This window comes from Gorilla gorilla, chromosome 16, assembly GCF_029281585.2.
Source record: "Gorilla gorilla gorilla isolate KB3781 chromosome 16, NHGRI_mGorGor1-v2.1_pri, whole genome shotgun sequence".
In the NCBI taxonomy this organism is placed as follows: domain Eukaryota; kingdom Metazoa; phylum Chordata; class Mammalia; order Primates; family Hominidae; genus Gorilla; species Gorilla gorilla.
This window is the reverse complement of record NC_073240.2, coordinates 31,662,972-31,687,194: the sequence shown is the minus strand read 5'-3', so window position 1 is coordinate 31,687,194 and position 24,223 is coordinate 31,662,972. Positions and strand designations below refer to the sequence as shown.

At 40.0% G+C, this 24,223-nt stretch overlaps 1 protein-coding gene across 1 annotated transcript in view; it reads left to right on the top strand.

The window, feature by feature from the left end:
* The window catches only part of CHRNA7 (cholinergic receptor nicotinic alpha 7 subunit), a 142,653-nt gene that overhangs the window by 47,748 nt on the left and 70,682 nt on the right, over positions 1–24,223 (top strand). The window contains exon 3 of the mRNA XM_031002485.3: positions 23,462–23,506. Within this exon, the coding sequence (XP_030858345.1) occupies positions 23,462–23,506 (45 nt within the window). The remainder of the gene's footprint in view (positions 1–23,461; positions 23,507–24,223) is intronic.

The window sequence follows — 24,223 nt, the reverse complement described above, 5'->3', positions numbered from 1 at the left end:
TAACTCATTACCAGGAGGATAGTACCAAGCCATTCATGAGGGATTTGCCCCGTGACCCAAACACTTCCCCTTAGGTGCCACCTCCAGTGTTGGGGATCAGTTTTCCATATGAGATTTGGAGGGATCAGACAAACTGTAGCAAGGTCTTTGGCCTATTTTTAAATTGGGTTGCTTGTTTTCTTTTTGTTGAATTTTAAGCACTGTTTGATGTTTTTGTATAACAGTCCTTTATCTGATTTGTCTCTTTCAATTATTTTCTCCCATTCTGTGACTTGGCTTCTCATTATCTTGAAATTTTCTTTTGCAGAGGAGAAGTTTTTAATTTTAATGAAGTCCAGTCTATCAATTCTTTCTTTCGTAGATCATCCTTTGGTGTTACATCTAAAAAGTCATCACCATACCAAAGTCATGTAGGTTTTCTCCTATGTTATCTTCTAGTTTTATAGTTTTGCATTTTACATTTAGGTCTGTGATCCATTTTGAGTTAATTTTTGTGAAGGATGTAAGGTTGTATCTACATTTATTTTTTCATATGTGGATGTGAGTTATTTCAGCATATGTCTTTTAAAGACTATTGGGACCTGTTTTTCTAGTCTCCTCTGCCGACCTGTATTAAATTACTTTATTTAAAACTAGAAAACCTAGAAGAAATGGTTACGTTCCTGGACACATACACCCTCCCAAGACTGAACCTGGATACAGTCAAATCCCTGAATAGACCAATGACAAGTTCTGAAATTGAGGCAGTAATAAAAGCCTACCAACCAAAAAAAAAAAAAAAAAGCCCAGGACCAGATGGATTTATAGCTTAATTCTACCAGAGGCACAAAGAGGACCTGGTACCATTTCTTCTGAAACTATTCCAAACAATTAAAAAGGAGGGACTCCACCCTAACTCATTTTATGAGGCCAGCATCATCCTGATACCAAAACCTGTCAGAGATACAACAAAAAAAGAAAACTTCAGGCCAAGATCCCTGATGAACTTCGATGCAAAAACCCTCAATAAAATACTGGCAAACCAAATCCAGCAGCACATCACAAAGCTTATCCACCGTGATCAAGTCAGCTTCATCCCTGGGATGCAAGGTTGGTTCAACATAGGAAAATCAATAAACGTAGTTCGTCACATACACAGAACTAAAGACAAAAGCCACTTCATTATCTCGATAAACGCAGAAAAGGACTTTGATAAAATTAAACATCCCTTCATGTTAAAAACTCTCAATAAACTAGGTATTGATGGGACATACCTCAAAATAATAAGAGCCATTTATGACAGACCCACAGCCAATATCATACTGAATGGGCAAAAGCTGGAAACATTCCCCATGAAAATCAGCACAAGACAAGAATGCCCTCTCCCACCACTCCCATTCAACATAGTATTGGAAATTCTGGCCAGGGAAATCAGGCAAGAGAAAGAAGTAAAGGGTATTCAAATAGGAAGAGAGGAAGTCAAATTGTCTCTGTTTGCAGATGATATGATCCTATATCTAGAAAACCCCGTTGTCTCAGCTTCAAATCTCCTTAAGCTGATAAGAAACTTCAGCAAAATCTCAGGACGGGAAATCAATGTGCAAGAGTCACAAACATTTCTATATAACAACAGACAAACAGAGAGCCAAATCATGAATGAACTCCCATTCACAGTTGCTACAAAGCAAATAAAATACCTAGGAATACAGCTAACAAGGGAAGTGAAGGACCTCTTCAAGGAGAACTGCAAACCACTGCTCAAGGAAATCAGAGAGGATACAAACAAATGGAAAAGCGTTCTATGCTCATGGATAGGAAAAATCAATATCATGAAAATGGCCATACTGCCCAAAGTAGACAGATTTAATGCTATTCCCATTAAATTACCATTGACATTCTTCACAAAATTAGAAAAAAAAAAACTACTTTAAAATTCATATTGAACCAAAAAAGGGCCCTTATAGCCAAGGCAATTCTAAGCAAAAGAGAACAAAGCTGGAGCAGCATCACTCTACCCAACTTCAAACTATACTACAGTGCTACGGTAACCAAAACAGGATGGTACTGGCACAAAAACAGACACATAGACCAATGGAACAGAATAGAGAATTCAGAAATAAGACCACACATCTAAAACCATCTGATCTTCTACATACCTGACAAAAACAAGCAATGGGGAAAGGATTTCCTATTTAATAAATGGTGCTAGGAGAACTGGCTAGCCATATGCAGAAAATTGAAACTGGATCCCTTCCTTACACCATATACAAATATTAACTCAGGGTGGATTAAAGACTTAAATGTAAAACCCTAAAATATAAAAACCTAGAAGAAAGTGTAGGCATTATCATTCAGGACGTAGGCACGGGCAAAGATTTCATGTTGAAAACGTCAAAATCAATTGCAACAAAAACAAAAATTAACAAATGGGATCTAACTAAAGAGCTTCTGCACAGCAAAGGAAACTGTCAGCACAGTGAACAGACAACCTATAGAACGTGAGAAAATTTTTACAATCTGTCCATCTGACAAAGGTCTAATATCCAGAATCTACAATGATCTAAACAAATTTACAAGAAAAACACAACCCCATTTAAAAAATGGGCGAAAGACAAGAACAGACACTTCTCAGAAGAAGACATTTATGTGGGCAACAAACATATTAAAAAAAAGCCTAACATCACGAATCATTAGAGAAATGCAAGTCAAAACCACAATGAGATACCAACTCATGCCAGTCAGAATGGCGATTATTAAAAAGTCGAGAAACAACAGATGCTGGCAGGGCTGTGGAGAAATAGGAATGCTTGTATTCTGTTGGTGGGAATGTAAATTAGTTCAACCATTGTGGAAGACAGTGTGGCAATTCCTCAAAGACCTAGAACCAGAAATACCATTTGACTCAGCAGTCCCATTACTGGGTATATATCCAAAGGAATGTAAATCATTCTATTATAAAGATACATGCATGTGTATGTTCATTGCAGCACTATTCACAGTAGCAAAGACATGGAATGAACCCAAATTCTCATCAATGATAGACTAAAGAAAATGTGGTACATATACACCATGGAATACTACAGAGCCATAAAAAGAAATGAGATCATGTCCTCTACAGGGACATGGATGAAGCTGGAAGCCATTATTCTCAGCAAACTAATGCAGGAACAGAAAAGCAAACACTGTGTGTTCTCATAAGTGGGAGCTGAACAATGAGAACACATGGACATGGGGTAAAGCAGGGAACAACACACAAGTGGGAGCTGAACAATGAGAACACATGGACATGGGGTAAAGCAGGGAACAACACACACCAGGGCCTGTCGGGTGGGGTCCTGGCAGTGGGAGAGCATCAGGAAAAATAGCAAATGCATGCTGGGCTTAATACCTAGGTGATGGGTTGATAGGTGCAGCAAAACACCATGGCACATGTTTACCTGTGTAACAAACCTGCACATGTATCCTGGAACTTAAAATATAAAATTAAATTTAAAAAATAAAAATAAATAAATTACTGTACTTAGAGTATTTACATTTAATGTAATTATTGGTATGTTAGGGGCTTATGTGTGCCACTTTATTTCTGTATTTTGTTTATCTTTTTTATATTTTACCTGCTTTCCTATAGGCTATTTGAACATTTTTAAGAATTCCATTTGATTTATTCATAGTGTGTCCCAGTGGAACTCTTTGTGTATATATAAATTATTCCAATGAGTAATACTCTATTGTTTGGATATTAGTCGTTTTTCTAGGTATTATATTATTTATGAATAGCTTATTCCTGTCTACTAATGTTATTTTACCAGTTTGCATGCAGCATAGAAACTTTACCTCCCTTTATCCTCTCCTGTAGTTACCTTTACTATTTTCTCCACATACATTAAAACCATCTCAGACAGTTTTATACTTTTTCCTTCAACCAACAAACATAATTTAGAATACTCAACAAGAGAAAAAAAGTTCCATTATATTTACCCATATTTTTACTTGCCATATTTTTCCCTCCTTTCTCTCCACTCTTCCTTCTTTTAATGTTTCCTTTCAATCTATTGAACTTCCTTTAGCTATTCTTCTGAAGGTAGATGTGGTGGCAACACAATCTTTTAGTTGCCTCAGTCTGATAATTTCTTCATTTTTCTTTCATTTTTGACCAATATATTTCACTGTATATAGGATTCTGAGGTGATCTTTTTTTCAGCATTTGAAAAGGTTGTTTTTCTTCCTTCTGAACTCTATGGTTTCCAGTGAATAATACTTTGTCATTTGAATTGTTTTTGCAGTATAGGTAATGTGTCATTTTTCTTTCTCTGTTTTTAAGGTTTTTGTGTGGTCCTTAATTTTTAGAAATTTGACTATGATGTGTCGTGGAGATTTCTTTGGATTTATCTTGTTTGGGGTTTGCTCATTTCTTTAATCTATAGATCTGTGTCTTTTATCAAATTTGTGAAGTGTCGGTCATTATTCATGTACTTTTTCAACTCCACCTTCTTCTTTTATCTAGGACTCCAATTATATGATTATTAGATTTTTTTTGTAGTCCCATAAGTCTCTGACTTTTTTTTCAGTTTATTTTACCTTTGTTTTTCAAATTCAGTAATCTCTATTCTGTCTTTGTGTTCACAATCTCCACCTGTAATTCTTAGTAAAGCAGGTTATATGTAAGATGAGAATGTTTTAGAGAACAACTCAGCATGAAAATAATCAGATCATATTTGTGGCAATACAGGATGTAAAATATGGGGATCATAGAATAGAACTTAACAGTTCTTTCAACAATTGGATAATGCAATTAGTACAACTTTATGCAATGTCTTCTTTCCACTGTATATCTTATTTTTAATATAATTATTTTGAAAAAACATACTAATTATATAATATTCCATTTTATGTATAAGCAATGATGTATTGCTGGGCAGTTAACTTTGTTGATAATATTGCAAGCCCTATAAATAACATTATAATGAACATCTTTGGGTTTCTATTTTTGTTAATGATCACTGTTTTTTAGTATAATTTCTTAAATGTGAAATTAGTAGCTCAGGCTGGGCATGATGGCTCATGCCTGTAATACCAACACTTTGGGAGGCCGAGACAGGTGGATCACTTGTGGTCAGGAGTTCAAGACCAGCCTGGCCAACATGATGAAACACTGTCTCCTACTAAAAATGCAAAAATCAGCCTCGTGTGGTGGTGCACACCTGTAGTCCCAGCTACTTGGGAGAATCTTTCATGATAACCTGACTTTCTATAAAATATAAATTAGGGCAAATGTATTCCTTGGTGCTATGGTTTAAATGTGTCCCCCAAAGTTCATATGTTGGGATCTTAATTCCTAATGCAACAGTACTGGGAAGTGGGCCTAATAGGAGGTGATTAGCTAATAATGATTAATATTGTTATTGTAGGAGTGAGTATTGTGAGAGGGGGAGATAACAAATTATCTCAAGAGTGGATGTGTTAAAAAAGTGAGTTTGGTCCCCTCTTGCTCTCTCTCGAGTACTCTCTAGCCCTTCTGTCTTCCATCATGGGATGTTGTAGCAAGAAGCTCCATTGCCAGATGCCAGCACTTTGAAATTGGACTTCCCAGCCTCCAGAACTGTGAGAAATAAATTTCTTTATAAATTACTCCCTTCATGATATTCTGTTACAGCAACACAAAACAGACCAAGACACTTGATCAAATTGCAAAGAAACATTGTTGTTCTAGGTTATAATAAATGTAAAAACTAGTGCAAATTTATTCTGGGCTACATGTGAAGGGATGAGATAAGGAGGGTGGATGGTGTGGAACAGAAATTCAACTGTTAACTATTATATAGATTCAAACTTGGATGTCATCTACACATAGCAATTTATTCCTAGCCAGTTCAGGGTTTATAATGAAAAAATATTTCCCTGACATATTAAGTGGCTCATATATAACAAAAGGTCATTTATGTACGAAGGAATTACTTTGGAAATTTATGCAAACTATTTAATCACTTAAATTATGAAAAAGTTCCAGCGCAATTTGGTTCCTGATTTTGTGATAGGAACATTTTTCTTGGTAATTGATGTAGTGGCCTCTTGTCAGGAGTCACTTCATTCTCCTTTTCAGAAGAAGAAAAGGGTTTATGAATGGTCTGTATTTGATTTTTTAGCACCTCACTATTCATCAGTATAAGCCCTAGATTAGATGGGCAATGGAATTTTGGGCTGAAGAAGGGAGAGGTATAGTTTTCCTTGTGTTAAAACTCTGTTTGATTAATTAGAATGAACTGCCAAGGTGTTTCTGGACACCAGTAATTTATTATCTTCCTACAAGTCTATAAGAGAAGGATTAGAGCCTAAAAGTCTGTATGGAACTCGCTATTTATAAATTTTACGGAAAAACAAACATGTTGGAAAACTGCAAGTTTAATCAGATTCTACAGGACTTAGAATCCTTGTGACAGCAATATGAACTAAGAATTGGTAGGAGGGGTTATAGTTCTTTCTGTTTAATGTCTGTAATTTACATAGCGCTCTCTTAGACCATAGATTTAGGGTGACCCCAGCCTGGTTTCACAAGGTAGGACTTCCAGTGAATTCTCTCTCACCAGTGTGTTCCTCGTTTGGAGTTCAGCACTGGGGACTGACTGGGCGGCAGTGTGCATGAGCACATACAGTCTCAGAACATGCACTTTGGGCAAAGAGCAGAGCCCCTTTAGGTCAGGGTTGGATTTACCATGGTGGCTCCAGTAGAGGACTGAAGCTTTGGCATATCATGCTCAATGTTCCTTCCTCTCCATCAGATATTTTTAATAAATGTGCAAGTCTTTAATAAATGTGAATCACCAGTGGTGGACATTTTGTCCAAGAATTGTCCTGAAGAGGAAGACAGTTTGGACCAGCTGCCCTGGGAAACTCCTCAGGCTACTTTACTCGAGTGCAGCCTCGCTGACTGCTCATGCTAGTGTATTAGAAGGTGGCCACGAGGACAGGCTGGTGCTGTCTGCACGGCCTGCACTCATACCTATGCTCATTGGCTGACCTCTGACTCTTTTTTTTTTTTGAGACGGAATTCTGCTCTTGTGGCCCAGGCTGGAGTGCAACGGCACGATCACAGCTCACTGCAACCTCTGCGTCCTGCGTTCAAGTAATTCTCCTGCCTCAGCCTCCTGAGTAGCTGGGATTACAGGCACCCACCACCACGCCCAGTGAATTTTTGTATTTTTAGTAGAGCTAGGGTCTCACCATGTTGACCAGGCCTCGAACTCCTGACCTCAGGTGATCCACCTGCCTTAGCCTCCCAAAGTGCTGGGATTACAGGTGGGAGCCACTGCACCCGGCCTCCCCCTAATTCTTATATTTCAGCAACATGTCCCTGTAGGTCACTTCTAGTAGTCTTTGCTATTTAAATAAGCTTAGGAGCATCTGCAAACTTAGAAAGTTTCCTGCCTTTGAGATAATTTATAAAAATATCAATGTTGATTCTGGCAGAAACCCCCCATGTAGGCCCTTTATCCCAATTAATGTTTTTCAGACATTAGAGTGCCTGACATTGTGATAGATCATTACCGTCTCTGCTACTTTATATATTTTCTGTATCTTTATCCTTATGCATACAAAGAAACTTAACACCATATTCTATTCATTCTAAGATGCACATTAGTTTCACATTTTAACTTTTTTATTTAAAATTGGGCATGTCTTACAATTGAATAGCATCTTAGATTTGATGACACGTGAAACTAGAATAAATGCTTAGAGGATTAACAGTGGAATTGGAATTATCCCTTAAGTGTATGTTAAAAATAACCTGAAAAGAGTTTGTATTTAAAAGTATTTTCAGAGTTTCAATTATGCTGACTCCAATTTTTGTATCCCATTCTTCTGAATTCAGTTTCTCCTTCCAGGAGGACACCTGATAGTAATTACTCCAATGAAGTAGTGTCAGTAATGACATTGTCTTTGTTTATCTGAAAAACGTTTTTCTTTTAACTTTACTCTTGGACAGCAGTGTAGCTGGTCTTAGATTCCAAAGTTGAAGTCCATAATTACTTTCCATAATTTGAACATGTTACTTCATTGATTCCTGGCTGCTCTTATTGTGCCTTGCCATCTGCTCCCTGGCCAGTTGTTGTTACCCTGTGGATAAACTGTTTGATTCTGTACTTTTAAGATATTCTTTTTCATATTCTATCATTTTACTACAATGTGACTTAGTTAATTTTAAAATTATAAATAAACATATTATAAATAAACTCCCTTGTAATATCTTCAAGTTTTCTTTAAAGATAAACACTTTTGGCCAGGCGCGGTGGCTCATGCTTGTAATCCCAGCACTTTGGGAGGCTGAGGCGGGCAGATCATGAGGTCAGGAGATCCGGACCATCCTGGCTAACATGGTGAAACCCCGTCTCTACTAAAAATACAAAAAATTAGCTGGGCCTGGTGGCAGGCGCCTGTAGTCCCAGCTACTCGGGCGGCTGAAGCAGGAGAATGGCGTGAACCCTGGAGGCGGAGGTTGCAGTGAGCCAAGATTGCGCCACTGCACTCAGCCTGGGTGACAGAGCGAGACTCCATCTCAAAAAAAAAAAAAAAAAAGATAAACGCTTTTATTTTTCAAGTTCACTTTAACAGCTATCTTTAAAGAAAACTTGAAGGTACTGCAGGGAGTTTCCCTGGAGGCCACACAGTTTCCCCTGTGAGTATCCTCTTGCATCAGTATGATGCTTTTTGTTACAATTAGTAATTGGATATTCATAGATATTTTAAACTGGGGTCCGTACTTTATTCACATTTTATTGGCTTTTTAAATCCCATTTCCTGTTTCTGTTCCACGATCCCATCCAGGATTCCATGTAGCATTTAGTCCTTGTGTCTTTTTAGGTTCCTCTTCATTGTAACAGTTTTTCAGCCTTTCCTTGTTTCTGATGATCTCGACAGTTTTGAGTAGGGTACTGGTCAGATATTTTGTAACATGTCTCTCCATTGGGATTTGTTGGATGTTTTTATCCAAGTTAGAATGGAGTAATGTGTTTTTGGGGTAGACAGACAGCAGAGTATTATATGTTATCATATCATATCCAGGGTGCATAATATCAATATGACTTACTGTTGCTGTGGGCCTTAATCAAATGGCTTAAAATGGTATTCGTCAGGTCCCTCGACTGTAAAGTTACTCTTTTTCCCCTATTTATATTCTGTACTCTTTGGAAGGAAGTCACTCTGCACAGCCCAGGAAGTCACTATGCACAGCCCAAATTAGGGAGTGGAAAGTAGTGTTTCACCTCCATGAAGGCAAAGTGTCTACATAAATTGAAATTCTTCTTCATGGAGAGTTTGCCTCCTTCACCCCATTTATTTATTTAATCATTTATTTATGTTAGTGTGGACTCAGCAGTATTTATTTTATATTTTGGAGTGTAATCCAGTATTACCTTATTTTGTTGTTCAAATTGTTTACTGGTTTTTACCACTAGGTAGTTGTTAAATTTGCTGCAGTATCCCTCTGGCTTAACAGCATTGGTGTTATTTTATTTTTTTCACTCATTTTCCTTCTTTCTGGCTCTACACTATGTTCCAGGTTCATCTGGTATATTTCCTGCCGAACACCTAGAATCAGCCCTTTCTCTAGAAATCCTGGTTCATTGTATTGGTGAATGATTAGAAAGCAAGGTTTGGGTGCTAGGTGGGTTCATTGCCATTGGGGTGTCATCATTTCTAGGCCCTTTCAGACAGAGCAAAGAGTTATATGTGTATATAGTAGTTCATATATACACAAATATCTGTAAGTATTTCTGTATGTAACCGTATGTATCCTTATTAAGCTAAACGTGAATTCATGCTTAAGTCTCCAACTCTCACTCTAAAGTGAGAAAACTGATTTCTACACATGGCATCCATTTACTTAACTGTTTGATTGCAATACATGTGTACAGTAGTTTCAGAATTGGTAACTTACAACTCTGTGAGGAGCAACTTCATCAACTAGAGTGCAATGCTGATACACAGTTCCTTGCAGAATACACCCAGTTTCAAAGTTACTTAGACCAGCACCTTTTTCTCCCAGTCATGTCAGTAAGGTCGTTTTATACTTTTGTAATGCATTTGAATCCTTTTATTACATTTTGTATTCCATTCTGGATCACCGAATCTCCTAAGTATTTGTTTTGTATTTTGCATTCATTTTGGGTTACCCTTTGTATTATAAAGTTCTATGAGTTTTGACAATGCTTAATGTCTTGTATTCACCATTACAATATGATACAGAATTCTCTGCCCTAAAAGTACTCTGTGCTCCATTTGTCTGTTCCTAACCCCCACCACTGGCAACCACTGATAAATTTACAGTCTCTAAAGTTTTGCCTTTTGTAGAATGTCTTTTTATTGGAATGATACAATATGTAGCCTTTTCAGCCTGGCTTCTTTCACTTAGCACTGTGTATTTAAGAATCACCTGTATCTTTCATGGCTTGATAGCTCATTTCATTTTATACTTGAATAATATTCCATTGTGTGGATGTGCCATGGTTTGTTTTTCCATTCACCTGTTATAAGACATCCTGATTGCATCCAGTTTTTGTGATTATGCATTAGGCTGCTATAAACATGTGCAGGTTTTCTGTAGATATGTGTTTTTGAATCATTGGGTAAACATCTAGGAATATAGTTGTTGTGTCGTATGGTAACACTAGGTTTAGTTTTGTAAGAAACCGCCAAATTGTCTTCCAAAGTGGTCGTACCATTTTGCATTCTTACCAGCAATGAACAAGCCTTCCTGTTGCTCCCCATCCTCCCAGCAATTGGTAATGTGAACTTTTCAGATTTTAGTCTATCCGATAGGTATATGGTGGTATTGCATTGTTATAATTTACATTTCCACGATAACATGATGTGAAGCATCTTTTAGTATGTTTATTTGTTATCTGTACATCTTCTTTGGTGAGTTGCCTGTTCATATCATTTGGCCATTTTTTAGTTAGGTTGTTTGTTAATGTATTGCTGGTTTCTTTCCTATATTTTGAATATAAGTTCTTTATCAGAGATGTATTTTGTAAAATTGTATCCCAGTCTGTAGTTTTTCTTTTCATTCTTGTAAGAGTATCTTCCATAGAACAGTTTTTAATTTTAATAAAGTCCAACTTACTAATTTTTTCTTTGCATGGATCATCATGCCTTTGCTGTTGTATGAAAAACCATAATCACCAAACCCAAAGTCACGTATATTTAATCCTGTCTTTTCTTCTAGTATTAGAATTTTATATTTTACATCTAGGCTTATGATCCATTTTGATTTAATTTCTGTGATAAGAATAAGATCTATGTTGAATTTTTTAGACATTTATTTTACTTGGTGTCTACTGAGCTTCTTGGATCTGTGATTTGTGTCTGTCAGTGGTGTTGGGAAGTTCTCAGCCATTATTCTTTCAACTATTCTTTCTGCTCTGCTCTCCCTTCTGGTGATTCAACTATATATGTGTTATACCTTTCAAAATTGTTCCACAATTTTTGGATAATCTGTTTTTTTTTTCTTTTTGCAATTCAGTTTTGGAAGTTTCTGTTGACACATTATCCAGCTCACTGATTCCTTTCTTGGCTGTGTCCAGGCTCCTCATGAGGCCATCAAACGCTTTCTTTCTTTTTTCTTTTGAAACTTTACAAGGCTTAAATTTCATTTAACTTACATTTTTGACACAACATGTTCAAATTGCATACAGGCATTCTTTATTTCTGTTACACTGGTTTTGATTTCTAGTATTTCCTTGCAATTCTTTCTGAGAGTTTCTTTCTGCTGATGTTACCCAACTGCTTTTGCATGTTGTTTATTTTTCCTTTAGCATATTTATCACATTATTTTAAATTTCTTATGTGGTAATTTCAACATTTGTATCATATCTAAGTCCTGTTCTGATGTTTGCTTTGTCTCTGCAGACTGTTTTTTCTTGTCTTTTAATTGCCTTGTAATTTTTCTGTAATAAAGCAGAAATGGTCATGACATCATGAATTTAGATAAGTAGCTTTTTAGTGTGGGAATTCATGTGACAGGTAGTAGTTGGGCTTTATTTGATGTTTGCTATAGCTTTAACTGCCAGAGCCTTCAGGTTCTTCTAGTGTTCCTGTTTTTGTCTTCCCTCTTGATGTCTGTCTTCCTTAATTAAGTACTCTTTCTCAGAGAATCTACAGCTTTTTGGACTGTAGTTCACAGTAGTTATACTGGACCCCTGTTGGTGGGGTGGTAAGTGGGGATGAGGGGAAGAAGTGTTCTGTAATCCTATGTTACATGGTAGCATTGTAGTAGGCCTGTGTGTCTGGGCTCTGACCTTCACAGGTGTTTCTCTAGTGGTATAGCAGTGGTATAGCTTTTTCCCCTCTTAGGTAAGACAGAAAGGCTACAGGCTGCTGGAGTGGGACCAGTGTAATTTCCCTAGCAGGGATAAGCTCTGAGAAACCCTGGAGAGTAGGCTTTTTTTGTGGAGAAGGCTCTGGGTGACCTGTTTCCCAGTGGTTACTTCTCCCCTTCTCTTGCTGGAGCCACAAGGAGATCTTCCTTGCACATTTACTATGAGAACCTGGTGGAGTTTCTAGACATAAAACCCATGAAATTGTAGAGGCCTCAGCAAGACTGTGGCTGTCTGGGGGCTTCTCACTCTCATTCATTGCTGGTTCACACTCAGCAACCAGAGATTCACTGAAATTACCATTTAAGCATTACCACAAGTTCATAGCTCCAGTGGCTTCTGCTTTGAGTGAGCAGATTTTGGCTGTGCCCTGAATTTCATGTCTCTCCATATTTCAGTGTGGTACTTACCCTGCAGCATCAGTCCCTCCTGAGTCCAATAAATGTCATTGATTTTTCATTTCATTCATTTTTTTTTCTGTTGTTAAGTATGAGAGTGATTAATTCTAAGCTATTTACATGCCAGAGCTAAAAAATGATGGAGGTTTGAATTAGTCTTTGATTTATACTTATATTTTTGAGGAACTCATACTTCCTTAATCTAAGGATAAGTTGGCCAATTCTGGAAATTTCTCAGCCATTATTTCTTTAACCTTTCTTTTATGAAACTATTTTATACACATATTGAATCTTTTCATTGTGTCCTTCAAGTCTTTCAAGCATTCGCATTTTCCATCTCTTTATCTTTCTGAGTTACATTTTAGGTCATTTTGTTGAGTCTGTCTTCAGCTTACTAATTATTTCCGTTCTTTCCAATTCATTGTTTAACCCACCCATTGAGCTTTTATTTCAGTTACTAAATTTTTCATTTTGTAAAACTCTTACTTTTGTTTTCTTCCAAATCTGCGTTTTTACCCCTAGAATATCTTATTCTTTTACTGTGTTTTTGATTTCTGTAGTGCATTTAATCACGTTAAACATATTTATTCAGTATTATCCCTCTGATATTTCTCTTGTCTGTATTTTGGGGGGCTTATTCCTCCTGACTTGGTTTTCTCTCTTTCACTCATGGAAAATGTTATACTTTATGTATTTTGTATTTTTGATCAGGAGGGTATAATCATTGTGTTTTCTATGCAACAATTTTTTGTTATTATGATTTTCTTTCTTTTGTCTTTTTTGTGGTTTGCTAATTTGTTCTCATTGCGTCTGTCTGGGTCCTCAAGTTTTACTGGTCTGGAACAACTTCTAAGCTAATTCCATGACTTGCAAAGTTCCTAGGCTTTGTGAATTGGTTACATTTGAATTCTCCATCAGAAAGAAGGCTGATACATTTTCAGGAAATAGAGTATACCCTGGTTCTCCACTTTCAGCCCAGAATGACACAGACTAACTTGCTTCTTTCTTGGCCAATGGTCTCTTCAAATTTCCTGGACCATGCTGGTGGAAGTTGGTGGGGGGTTTGGTTCAGCCCTCCACCTATGAAAGAGAATCTTTTCTATAGTCCCACTTAGGCATTGTTTAGGCTCTCTGTGCATAACACTGGCCACTGGTCTCCACACTCCTGCACTCTGCTATGGTGTCAGCTCACGTACTTACAATGTTCTTTTCAATTTCCTCTTGGATTTTTTTGTTGTTGTTTTGAAGGATTTCTTGTGCTTTCTTGTGAGCCAAAATCAGCATTTAAAAAGACATTTGTTTGATTTTCTCCAGAATTTCCAGGTGTTTGTAGCAGGATAGTGTTAACATTATAGAGTCTCCTGTTTTGCTAGGACCAGAAGCAGGGCCCGCATGTATTATCCCAGCATACTTAACTAGTTTCTCTGTGTTGTAGTCACCATTTCAGCTCTAGCTATGGCTTCTTTGTTTCACTTCCATTTCCAACTTCTGTAATGGATGTAATCTCTTGGTGTGTTTGCTCTGCAGACACTGTGATTATCTTACACCGTGATTATCTCAGGTCCTGCCTTCATGCCAGTAACTTAATTTTTTAGCTGTGTCTGTTTTGTTCCTTTCTGTTTCTCATCTAACTACGTAATAATTTGTTTTGGTTCTCAGTTTATTTGTTTAGCTCTGCAATGTTCCTTTTATTCTGTTATTTTATTAGCTCATCTTTGAAATCATGCTTAATTTGATCCAAGACTTATATAGTATAATATAAAGAACTCATGAGAAGCATGCCCTTCTTATTTGGGCTTTTTTCCAGGCTGCTTTGTATATTAGTTGTGTGTGTATGCCTGGCTGCCTTTCTTCTTTGTGCTTGTTATTTTAAAATTTTTATTTATGTATATATTTAATCATTCATTCATTCATACTCATACTTCCTTCTTGTGGCTGTCATTCCAATTTGTTTTCATCTGGCCCATGCCTCATTCGTATTTTCTGTGATGTAGTAGAGATGATTATTTTTATGTTATACTTTCCTGATTCGTGGCCTGATTTATTTTTGTCTTTGTTTATTAAGCCAATTAACCTATATTATTTATAGAAGTATTAGAAATATCAAATAACAAAAAAAAAACAAGAAAAATAAATGACTGCTTCTAAATCCTGCTCCTAACTTCCATTCATTCATCTTATCCCCTTCCCTTTCTATTGGCCTTTCAAACCCACTTTGCACCAGTTCCATAGCAAGGGCTCTGTTGGGGTCTCCTTATCTCTAACTCAGTTCTTTAGAGGACCCCAATTGTGATGAGATTTGTTGCAGCTAGCTTTTTGACAATTCATTGAAAAAGCCTGATATTGAAATTACAGAAATTTTGTAACCAAGGCATTTGTGGGAGTCTGGCTGTGTGTATAGGTGTTTGCTTTTAGTCCAGAGAGATACAACTTGTAAACACTCAAGGAAATTCCTGAAAACTGATTTAGTTGGGATGATGGCTTAAACTTAAAGGGAGATTTATCCTTTCTGTTCAAGGGTAGTTCAGATGAAGTTTGATTCCTGCTCCACTCAGTATGCCGGAAACCCAGCATCTCTCTTCCTCTTTCTCCTCTACTCCACAATCTTCCTACCACTACCCGTTGTCAGCTCTGCTAATTCAAGATCGATTCCTTCTCTGTTAGGGTCTGCTCTCATGATCCACCTTCCAGGCTTCATTCCTCAAGAGGTAGGTCCTTTGAGGGAGATAGGGGGCCCTTTCTTATAGAAAGAAAGGAAATCTTTCAGTTGCAGTGAAAAGTGCATGCTTGAACTCTTCCTCCCTCCCTGAGAAGGATGGGGCAGCTCTGGGGATGGGAGTCCACCCAGCGAGAACCAAGTGGACATCAGGTTGGGTGGGGCTCACCTCCCCCGGGCAAGCTCTCTTATTCCTGCACTCGCAGGCAGCTGAACACCTTGGTCTGCCTTGCTCCCTTCAATCTGGCATTGGGCAAATTGGATCTGGATTTCACAGGGGAAACAAAAGTCAGTGGTATTGCCCGGATCCAGGTCCTAAGCTCAGGAAACCCGCCTGCCTCTGTTCACCTGGCATTTATTCTCCCTAAAGGAGCCAGGCTGATCAGCCAGTTTTCCATCTTGTCATCATGGGTCTTTCCTGGGATTATGTCTCAAGGAATTACATGCTGACCTGTTGGGAGGAAAAAAATATATATATAAATATACACGTATTACACTGTGGTCTGATTTTTTAAATCCCTTAAGCCTTATACTTTGCATTGTTCTTGAAATCAGTGTTCTCGAACTGTGCAGGATTAACTTTGGTAGTTAAAAATAGAATCAAAGAGTTCAGAATCACTCTGCTGGGGGAGTTCTAGAGGCAGCAGTTTTTCCAAAGACTGCAGTCTCTGCCTCAGTGGCTCTTTGGAGCAACGTCTCCAATCTCAGGATCTTTGGGGTGCTGTGTTTTAAAGCATAATGCATTTCCTCTATTTGTCAGGTTTAACGGTACCGTCAGAAATAAGCATGTATCTGTAAACAGTTCAGCTGTGATTAAGGAGCTCCAGAATCCTAGAAATAGTGACGTTCCTTAGCTTAACCCTTTGCCAAGGTGGCTAGCTGGTGGATGAGGCCAGGATCCAAGGCTTGAAGGAAGTCAGGTTGCACACACTTTTTGAAAAGATTCTCATCTGCACATTGATGCATCGCAGAATAACCATGAACCCACTGGGAATATTAAATGCTGACCTCTAGACACTTAATTCCTAAGCCTTAATTTCAGTGGGAACCAAACCAACCAGGTTTCAAAGATGAGCCAATAAAATAACAGAATAAAAGGAACATTGCAGAGCTAAATGAATAAACTGAGAACCAAAACAAATTATTACACAGTTAAATTAGAAACAGAAAACCAACCAGTAATTATGTGCCACCCCTAAAAATAGGCAGCCGCAGATAGTGAGGAGATATTGCCAGTTCGGGCCAATTCTCTTAGCCTTTTCAGTACCTTTCTATCAAAGGAACTTTTTTCCGATAATTTAACAGTGGAGAATTTTGCTATATGTTAGGCACTTTTCTTTTTCTTTTTTTTTTTTTTTTGAGACAGAGTCTTGCTCTGTCGCCCAGGCTGGAGTGCAGTGGCACGATCTCAGCTCACTGCAAGCTCCGCCTCCCAGGTTCGTGCCATTCTCCTGCCTCAGCCTCCCAAGTAGCTGGGACTGCAGGTGCCTGCCACCGCGCCTGGCTAATTTTTTGTATTTTTATTAGAGACGGGGTTTCACCATGGTCTTGATCTCCTGACCTCGTGATCTGCCTGCCTCGGCCTCCCAAAGTGCTGGGATTACAGGCGTGAGCCACCGCACCCAGCTCTTAGGCACTTTTCTTTGTGCTACCTATTCAGTCCTTGCAGCATGCTGGAGAGAGAGCAGTTGACAGCCATTACCCTTGTTTTTACAAATAAGGGAACTGAGTCTCAGAAAAGTTCAGGGGATGGGACTACCCCTAGCCCACATGGCTAGTGAATAGCAGAGCCCAGAGCCTGTGATATCTATATTTTTCACATTGTGTCCCCAACAAACAGACCCTGAGCAATCCCAAAATGTGAGCAGAGGTAGAGCCGAGCTCTGTATCCTGAGAGGGCCGGGCCCTGTGGTACGAGGACCAGGATGGTCCTAGAAATGCCAAGCTCCCCATCAGCGGCTCTCAGACATCCAGGCTTCAGGACTCTGTTGCTCTCCTTAAGGTTATTGAAGATCCTCTAAGTTTTGTTTATGTGATTATATCTATCAATATTTACCACATTGGAGATAAAAGCTGAGAAGCATTTTAAAGTTCAGTAATTCACTTAATATAATAAGGCCATTCCATAAATAGCAAGATGTTAACATAAATAGCATTTTATGGAAAATAACCATATTTTCACCCAAGAAATCAGTGGGAAGGGTGGCGTTGCTTTTTATTGTTGCAAATCTCCTTAATGCCTCATGTGGTAGAAGACATCTGGACTCTCTGACCAGCTTCTGCATTCAGTCTGCTGCTGGTCCCTATGTCCTGTAGCCTCTGCAAAGCTCTATGGAAGACTCAAGGGAAAAGGGGGATGAAAGAGGGAAATAACGGCTAAGCATTATGAAAAAAAGATTTGACTTACTGGTCCTCTGAAAGCATTTCAGAAACCCAGGGGTTCCAAGCCCATACTTTGGAAACTTCTGTCTTGTACAGTTACCAAAGGGAATTATTTTCCGTGATTGTAATCACAGTGTTTGCTGTTACAACAAGGAGGACAGAATCACATCATGGTTCAAAACACAAGTGTTGAAAACTAAACTTTACGAAACTGAAATCCAACCCCCTAACCTCTTAAACAGGTTTCTGTACTTAGCTGTGTGACCTAGGGCCAGGAGCTTGTTTGTTTCATAATTGATATATTTATGCATTCCTCTTCTCCTTTGATTATAAAGGTAATACCTGCTCATAGCAAAGCATTCAAACAGAAAAGAGACATATAAAATTAAATTTGGGGGGTCTCCCATAATCTCCATTATTAAATGAGAAAAGTAATAGTATTTATTTTGCTGGATTATTGTCGTGAAGCCAAAATGCATTGTTTGCGTGTGCATGTGACATTTAGAAATGCAAACTCTGTTTAAGGGTTAGCTTTGTTATTTTCAGGTATCGTCAATACCTGATACCTGATATTTATTGATATCCTCTTGGTAAAGTACTTGTTCATCTTTTGCCCATTTTTCTATTGGATTGCCTGCCCTTTTCTGATTGATTTTTTGGAGTTTATTTCTTATTCTGGATATGAGTCTTTTGTCAGACCTACTATCTTGCTGACTCAGGGAAAACCTCAGTTTGTTATGCTGTAAAACTAAGAAAAAAATATGGTTGGTGTAAAGATTAAATTAGATAAAAGAAGTCACCATTTATAAACTTTAGACTGCTACACAAATATGAATTTATATTATCCAGCTATTTTCTCTGCAAACAAGAATTTAGAAATGGTGGTGGTTAGGTCTATTGTTACGTTTTTGCTTTTTTTTTTCTCAGCATCTACACAAAGGAAAAAGAAATAATGTGATGGGAGCTCTGTAAAATCACATTGAATGATGTTACCCAGTAATTCACGAAAGAATAATTGCTGCAGAAATGCAAGATAGCACATTACGCATTACCAGGACAGTTGTACTCTAAACCAGATAGACGATTATTCAGAGAGATTGATTTTAAAAAGCACGATCACTTAAATCAAAGCATGCTCTCAACTGAAGAGCTCAGATGGAAAAAGAATGAAGGGAGTTAGGCGCGTTGACTCGAGGGTGCCTTGCCACCCCGGCCTTCTGGGATTGTGGCGGGCTGGAGACCCTGCCTCCTCCTGTCTTCATCCCAGAGGGAGAAGGGAGTGTAGATCTTGCAGGAGAGCCGTGTGTGTGAGTAGCCACGTGGTGACAGCCACTGGCACTGAGTGACATTGCACAGATTGCAGCATGCTCCTCCTCTTCCCACCTGCTGTAGCAGACAGGGCAGCTGTTTGCATCCCTGTTTCGGAGGAGAGAACATTGAAATGCACAGAAGCCAATTGCCTGCTGAGTCGGGAGCCCCCAGGGTCTTTTGCCTGTGTGGACTCTGCTCCTCCATGCCCTCCTGCCCAGTTGGGGAGGGCAGGAATAGCCAGGGGGGCAGCTTGAGGATCTGGAATTGCTGAAACCCACTTTCACAGTGCAGTGGTCTGAATGTTTTTTTCCCCCACTAAATGCTTATGTTGAGATCTGAATCCCCAAGGCGATGGTATTAGGAGGTGATTAGTCCATGAGGGTGCAGTCATGATGGATGGTCCCCGTATATACAAGGCCCCAGAGACCTCCCTCGCCCCTTCCACCATGCGAGGACACAGTGAAAAGGTGGCTGCCTATGATCCGGGAAGCCAGCCCCCACCAGACACCAGGGTTCAACCATAGTGGCAGGTTAATCATGGACTTCCAGCCTCCAGAACTGTGAGAAACAAACTTCTATTTTTTATAAGCTACCCAGTGTATGATATTTTGTTATAAGCGTCCAAATGGAATTAAACATAGAGTCTGTGCTACTTAATTGCAGGCCCCTAGGTTCCTGTGGAATACTGTTCTTCGGGAGACTAAATGTGCATATTTATTCACAGGCCTCTGGACCAGGGTTGGATGTTTCTGTCCCCTCTCTTGCAGGAACCCCCTTGTTTGACCAGGGTGGCCTCCAACTTGGGAGGGAGTGAGTGCTGTAGGCAGCTCTGCCTGCTGATTCATGGTTTCAGGCTCAAGTGCTGCATGGCAGGCTGGGGGCTCTGGCAGCAGTGGAGGATATTTGGGTGAAAGAGAAGGAAACTTCCCTCCTGGGGTGAGGAACTGGATTTTGTCCCTAGGTAAATTCTGGGCAGTGGGAGTGGAGCCCCTGCATACATGCCCTGAATGTCCTTCTGCCGGGGGCCAGAGGGCCATGTGGGAACTATAATTCCATCTGGGGACTTTCCACACTCAGAGGTGTGGCCACCATCCCCAGGTCTCCCAGTTCACCTGCAGCCTGTGTGGCCAAGTACAAACCCCGAGGTAAGGAAGTTGAGTGCAGAGCTGAAGTCCTCCCCGAGGTCCTCTGTGCAGAAGCCTGTCAGGAAGCAGGGGGCTGAGCTCAGCTTTAGTGCAGCAGGGTCGGGACGTGCTTGCCAAGGATCGAGGAAGGAAAAGGCTGTGGGGAGAGGGGAGGGGACAGATGGACTCTGAACCTGCTTTTGGAGCAGCCCCTGGGGAGGGAGGGCTTTTCTTGCCAGCTGGTCAAGGTCTTATAGGAGAAGACACGGCACCTGCAGACCTATTGCTGCCAGAGTCCCACAGAACCTCTTTGAGAAGGGGGAAAGGGGTCAGTCAAGAGCCATTTTGCAAATGAGGAGACTGAGGCCTGCAGCAACTGCCTCTCATCTGTGGTCACAGGCGTGGGGGCCTGGAGACAGTAATGCCTGGATAGAGCCTTGGAAAGCAGAGCTGGTGGTGGGAACCGAGGGATAAAGGCTCAGGACTGGGTGCACATGGTGGATGTGAGGGGATCCACATACTGTGGTATTGCAGGATCACAGGTGGTTAAAGCAGAGGCTCAGCCTCAGGACGCCACCCCTTGTCACTCTGGGTGAAGTCCATGTCCCTGTCTTCCTCCTTGTAGGGACCCTGTTTTCCCTCCCTCCGTGATCCTTGTTACCATTTGTTGTTATATGTTGTTATAAGTGTATCATTATTGTGTTGTATAATCCTACCTCATCCCCCCCCCACCAACACACGCGCGCGCACACACACACACACACACACACACACACACAATTTTTATTCTAGGAGCTCAGGAGCAATATTAATTTCCACTGCACACATCAGGCAAGCATAATGCTGGGGACAGGAGGTGTTCCATAAATGTTGCATGAATGAATGAATGAATGAAAACTCGGCTGGACCGTGGCTTGTAGCAATGGCTTGTGCACTTCACTCAAGATTTTTGACTTGATCCTTTGGGCAGTGCAGTTGGAGGAGGGTGATCTGATCATATGGATGATCAGAAAGTCCGGTGTGAAGATGAGTAGAGGACAGCCTCTGTGTGTGTGCACCTGCGTGTGCATGGGGCAGCAGGCTGCACAGTGGGAATGGGAAGGAGGTGAGGGACCTTGTCACTGCAAACAGAGAGCCAAGAGACTCAGACCGTGTGTGGCCCGGACAGGTGCCAAGAGGAGGGAGATTGTTCTGGGAGCATGATTCCTCATGCCCTCCTCTCTCCCTCTTGAGTCTTTGTGGGGGGCTCCCCTAACGGGTATCCCTGCATGCTCAGGTGGTGGTGGCTGCTGCTTGTTGATTACAGTTTGAAAAGCTGTACTTGGTCCCAAGCTGCCACACACCACTGAAATTCAGTGTTCTCTAATGGGGTTTCTGTTAGAATGTTGGAAAGAAGAAAGCCTTTTAATTAGATTCATAGTAATTGAGCTCCCAAACCACAGAAGCCTTTCTCTCAGCAGATGAAGACACAAATGCAATTAAAAGAAGGAAAGGCACCTAAATGGAACCCTTGCTAATTTTAAGTCCATTAAAAACAACAACTCCTTAATACGTTGAGGCAACAGATACACGTTCTGAAGAGTTTTAACAATGCTTCCCAATAATATTGGAGCTTGAACTGGAACTGGAGTGCTCCAGCCACTTAAATGGATAGCTCTGTTGGGGATCATTTGCTCAGTGCAGAGTACAGAGACATGTTAGCTCTACAGCTTTTCCCACCAAAAACTCCTGGCACATTTTATTAGGAAAATGGGATGTATTTTTTCCTGTAACTGAATAAATGTTCAGCGTCTTGTGGACATTGCCCCTGGCCTGGGGTCCCCTGAGACATCATCCCATGTCCCTCCCCAGGCAGCCCTCTCCTCTCTGTGGGATTTGCCCCACCTGGCCCATCTCACCCCAGAGGTGCCCAACATGTGAGCAGCTGGGCTGGGGCACTGATGTCCCTGTCAGCTGCTTACATGCTCAATGCATTTTCATTTTAATGAGAGGCAGCATTCGTTTTTCATTTGCATCCCTGCCCACTGACATGCCCCAGCAGATGCCACGTTCTTTCTGCCTTTGGGTCTTTTTTTTTTTGAAACTTCCCATTGGTGAACCAGGCCAAGTAGATTCTATTGCGGGAGCTTGAGGTTTCAGCTTCTGGGAACATCTTCACAGGGGCATTAATTAATATTTTCCCTGGAGAGAGGGTGTCAGTTGCTAATTCACAGAGTCCTTTAGGTTGGAGTTGATTATTTCATGCTGAATCACAACATTCTCAGTATAACTATTGTACAGAATTCACTCATTTGCCTCCTTTCACTGGGCTTGGTCAGCCGTACTAAAACGCAAGTTGCCTCCCATTTGGAAAGGCCAGTCTTGACTGACGGGTCACTTCTCTGTACGTCCTGTGCTGGAGCAAAGTCACAGCTGGTACGCTATCCAAGCTCCCTGGTTAGTGCATAGGCTTAGCTGGAGGCAGAACTCAGGGAGGTGTTTTGGAAATGTAGGAAAATAGGCTCTGGAGTCAGAAAGATCCAAGTTTGAATGGCTGCTTCTAAAGTCACCTCATCTTTCTCACCTTTAGTTTATCACCTGGGTAGGCTTTACCTTCAGGTGTATTTCAAGAGCCTGATGTGCCTCCTAGAAGTTAGAGGATGAGAGAAAAGCCCAGATCTGCAGGGACAAGGCAGAGTCACGGCCCTCATGGCACCACTCACACAGGGTGCAGCAGCTCCACACAGGGCCATGGCCCCTTTCCTGGGGGAGGGAGGCATAACATACTTGTATTTGTTTAAAAGCGTATATATTTTGGAAACAAACCTGACTTTAAAAACTTGTATTTTCACCTACTTTTATTTTTTTTTAAGCATATGAATTATTTAAAAATACAAAGATAAATAGCTAAATCATTAGCAGGCATCATTTCTGGATGGTAAGGTTGCAGAGTTTTAATTTTCTTTATACTTTTCCATCTTTTTTAAGTGCTGTATAATAAATGTGTCTTACTTTGGAATAAATAGAAAAGCTTAACTCTAGGGAAATGCTGCTTGCATATATTGGAAGTGCTTGGTGCATTCTAATTTCCACACACAACAACGATCTCGACAGTCAGATCCCCATGTGAATAATTGTCTCATTCTTTCTTTTGTAAACCATATTATTTATGCTGCTGCTTTTTTTTTTTTTTTTTTTTTGAAGGATGAGAAGAACCAAGTTTTAACCACCAACATTTGGCTGCAAATGGTAAGTTAAGAGAATGACAATCTCTCCCATGGGCTGCAAGATCTTGCACCCAAGATTCTTGTCCTAATACCTGAGATGCTTGCTTCTGAGAGGTCCTGTTTAGGAAAAAAAAAAAAAAAAAAAGGCCATGGCTGTCACACCAACTCCACACCTGCCAACAATGAATGCTGGCTGTATGACACTACAGTCTGCAGTACTCAACACATGCACAAGATCAACACATAGGACAAGGTAATGTGGGGACACTTCAGAAGCACTTCAGGCAAGACAAGAAGATACAGGGCTGTGTGTAGGTGTCCACAACCTGCACCACAGCCAGTCCCCAGGACTCAGAAGCTCCATCCCTGCCCTCTGTGGCCTCCAGAGCTGCATGTTTGAATCAGGTGGAGTGTTCCAAAACCAGAGGCCCTCGTACTTTGTGCTCTAGCAATGCTTATAAGAATATTGAAATGCTACCTATCATTTGTAGATTTTTAACTTGACATCTGCAATACTAATCTAAATTTGATTAATTACAAATGATGCCACTTAACATCCAATTGTAAATATTAACACTGAAAAATAAAACAGTCAGTCTCTATTTTAAATGGAATTCAAAATACCATAATAATTTGGTGCCCATCTCATTCAAACACCATATGAACAAGCCTTTTTTTAAACTGTCAGATATTTAACATAGTCCCTTTTTTCTCTTTGCACATGCATTTCTATTCTAGT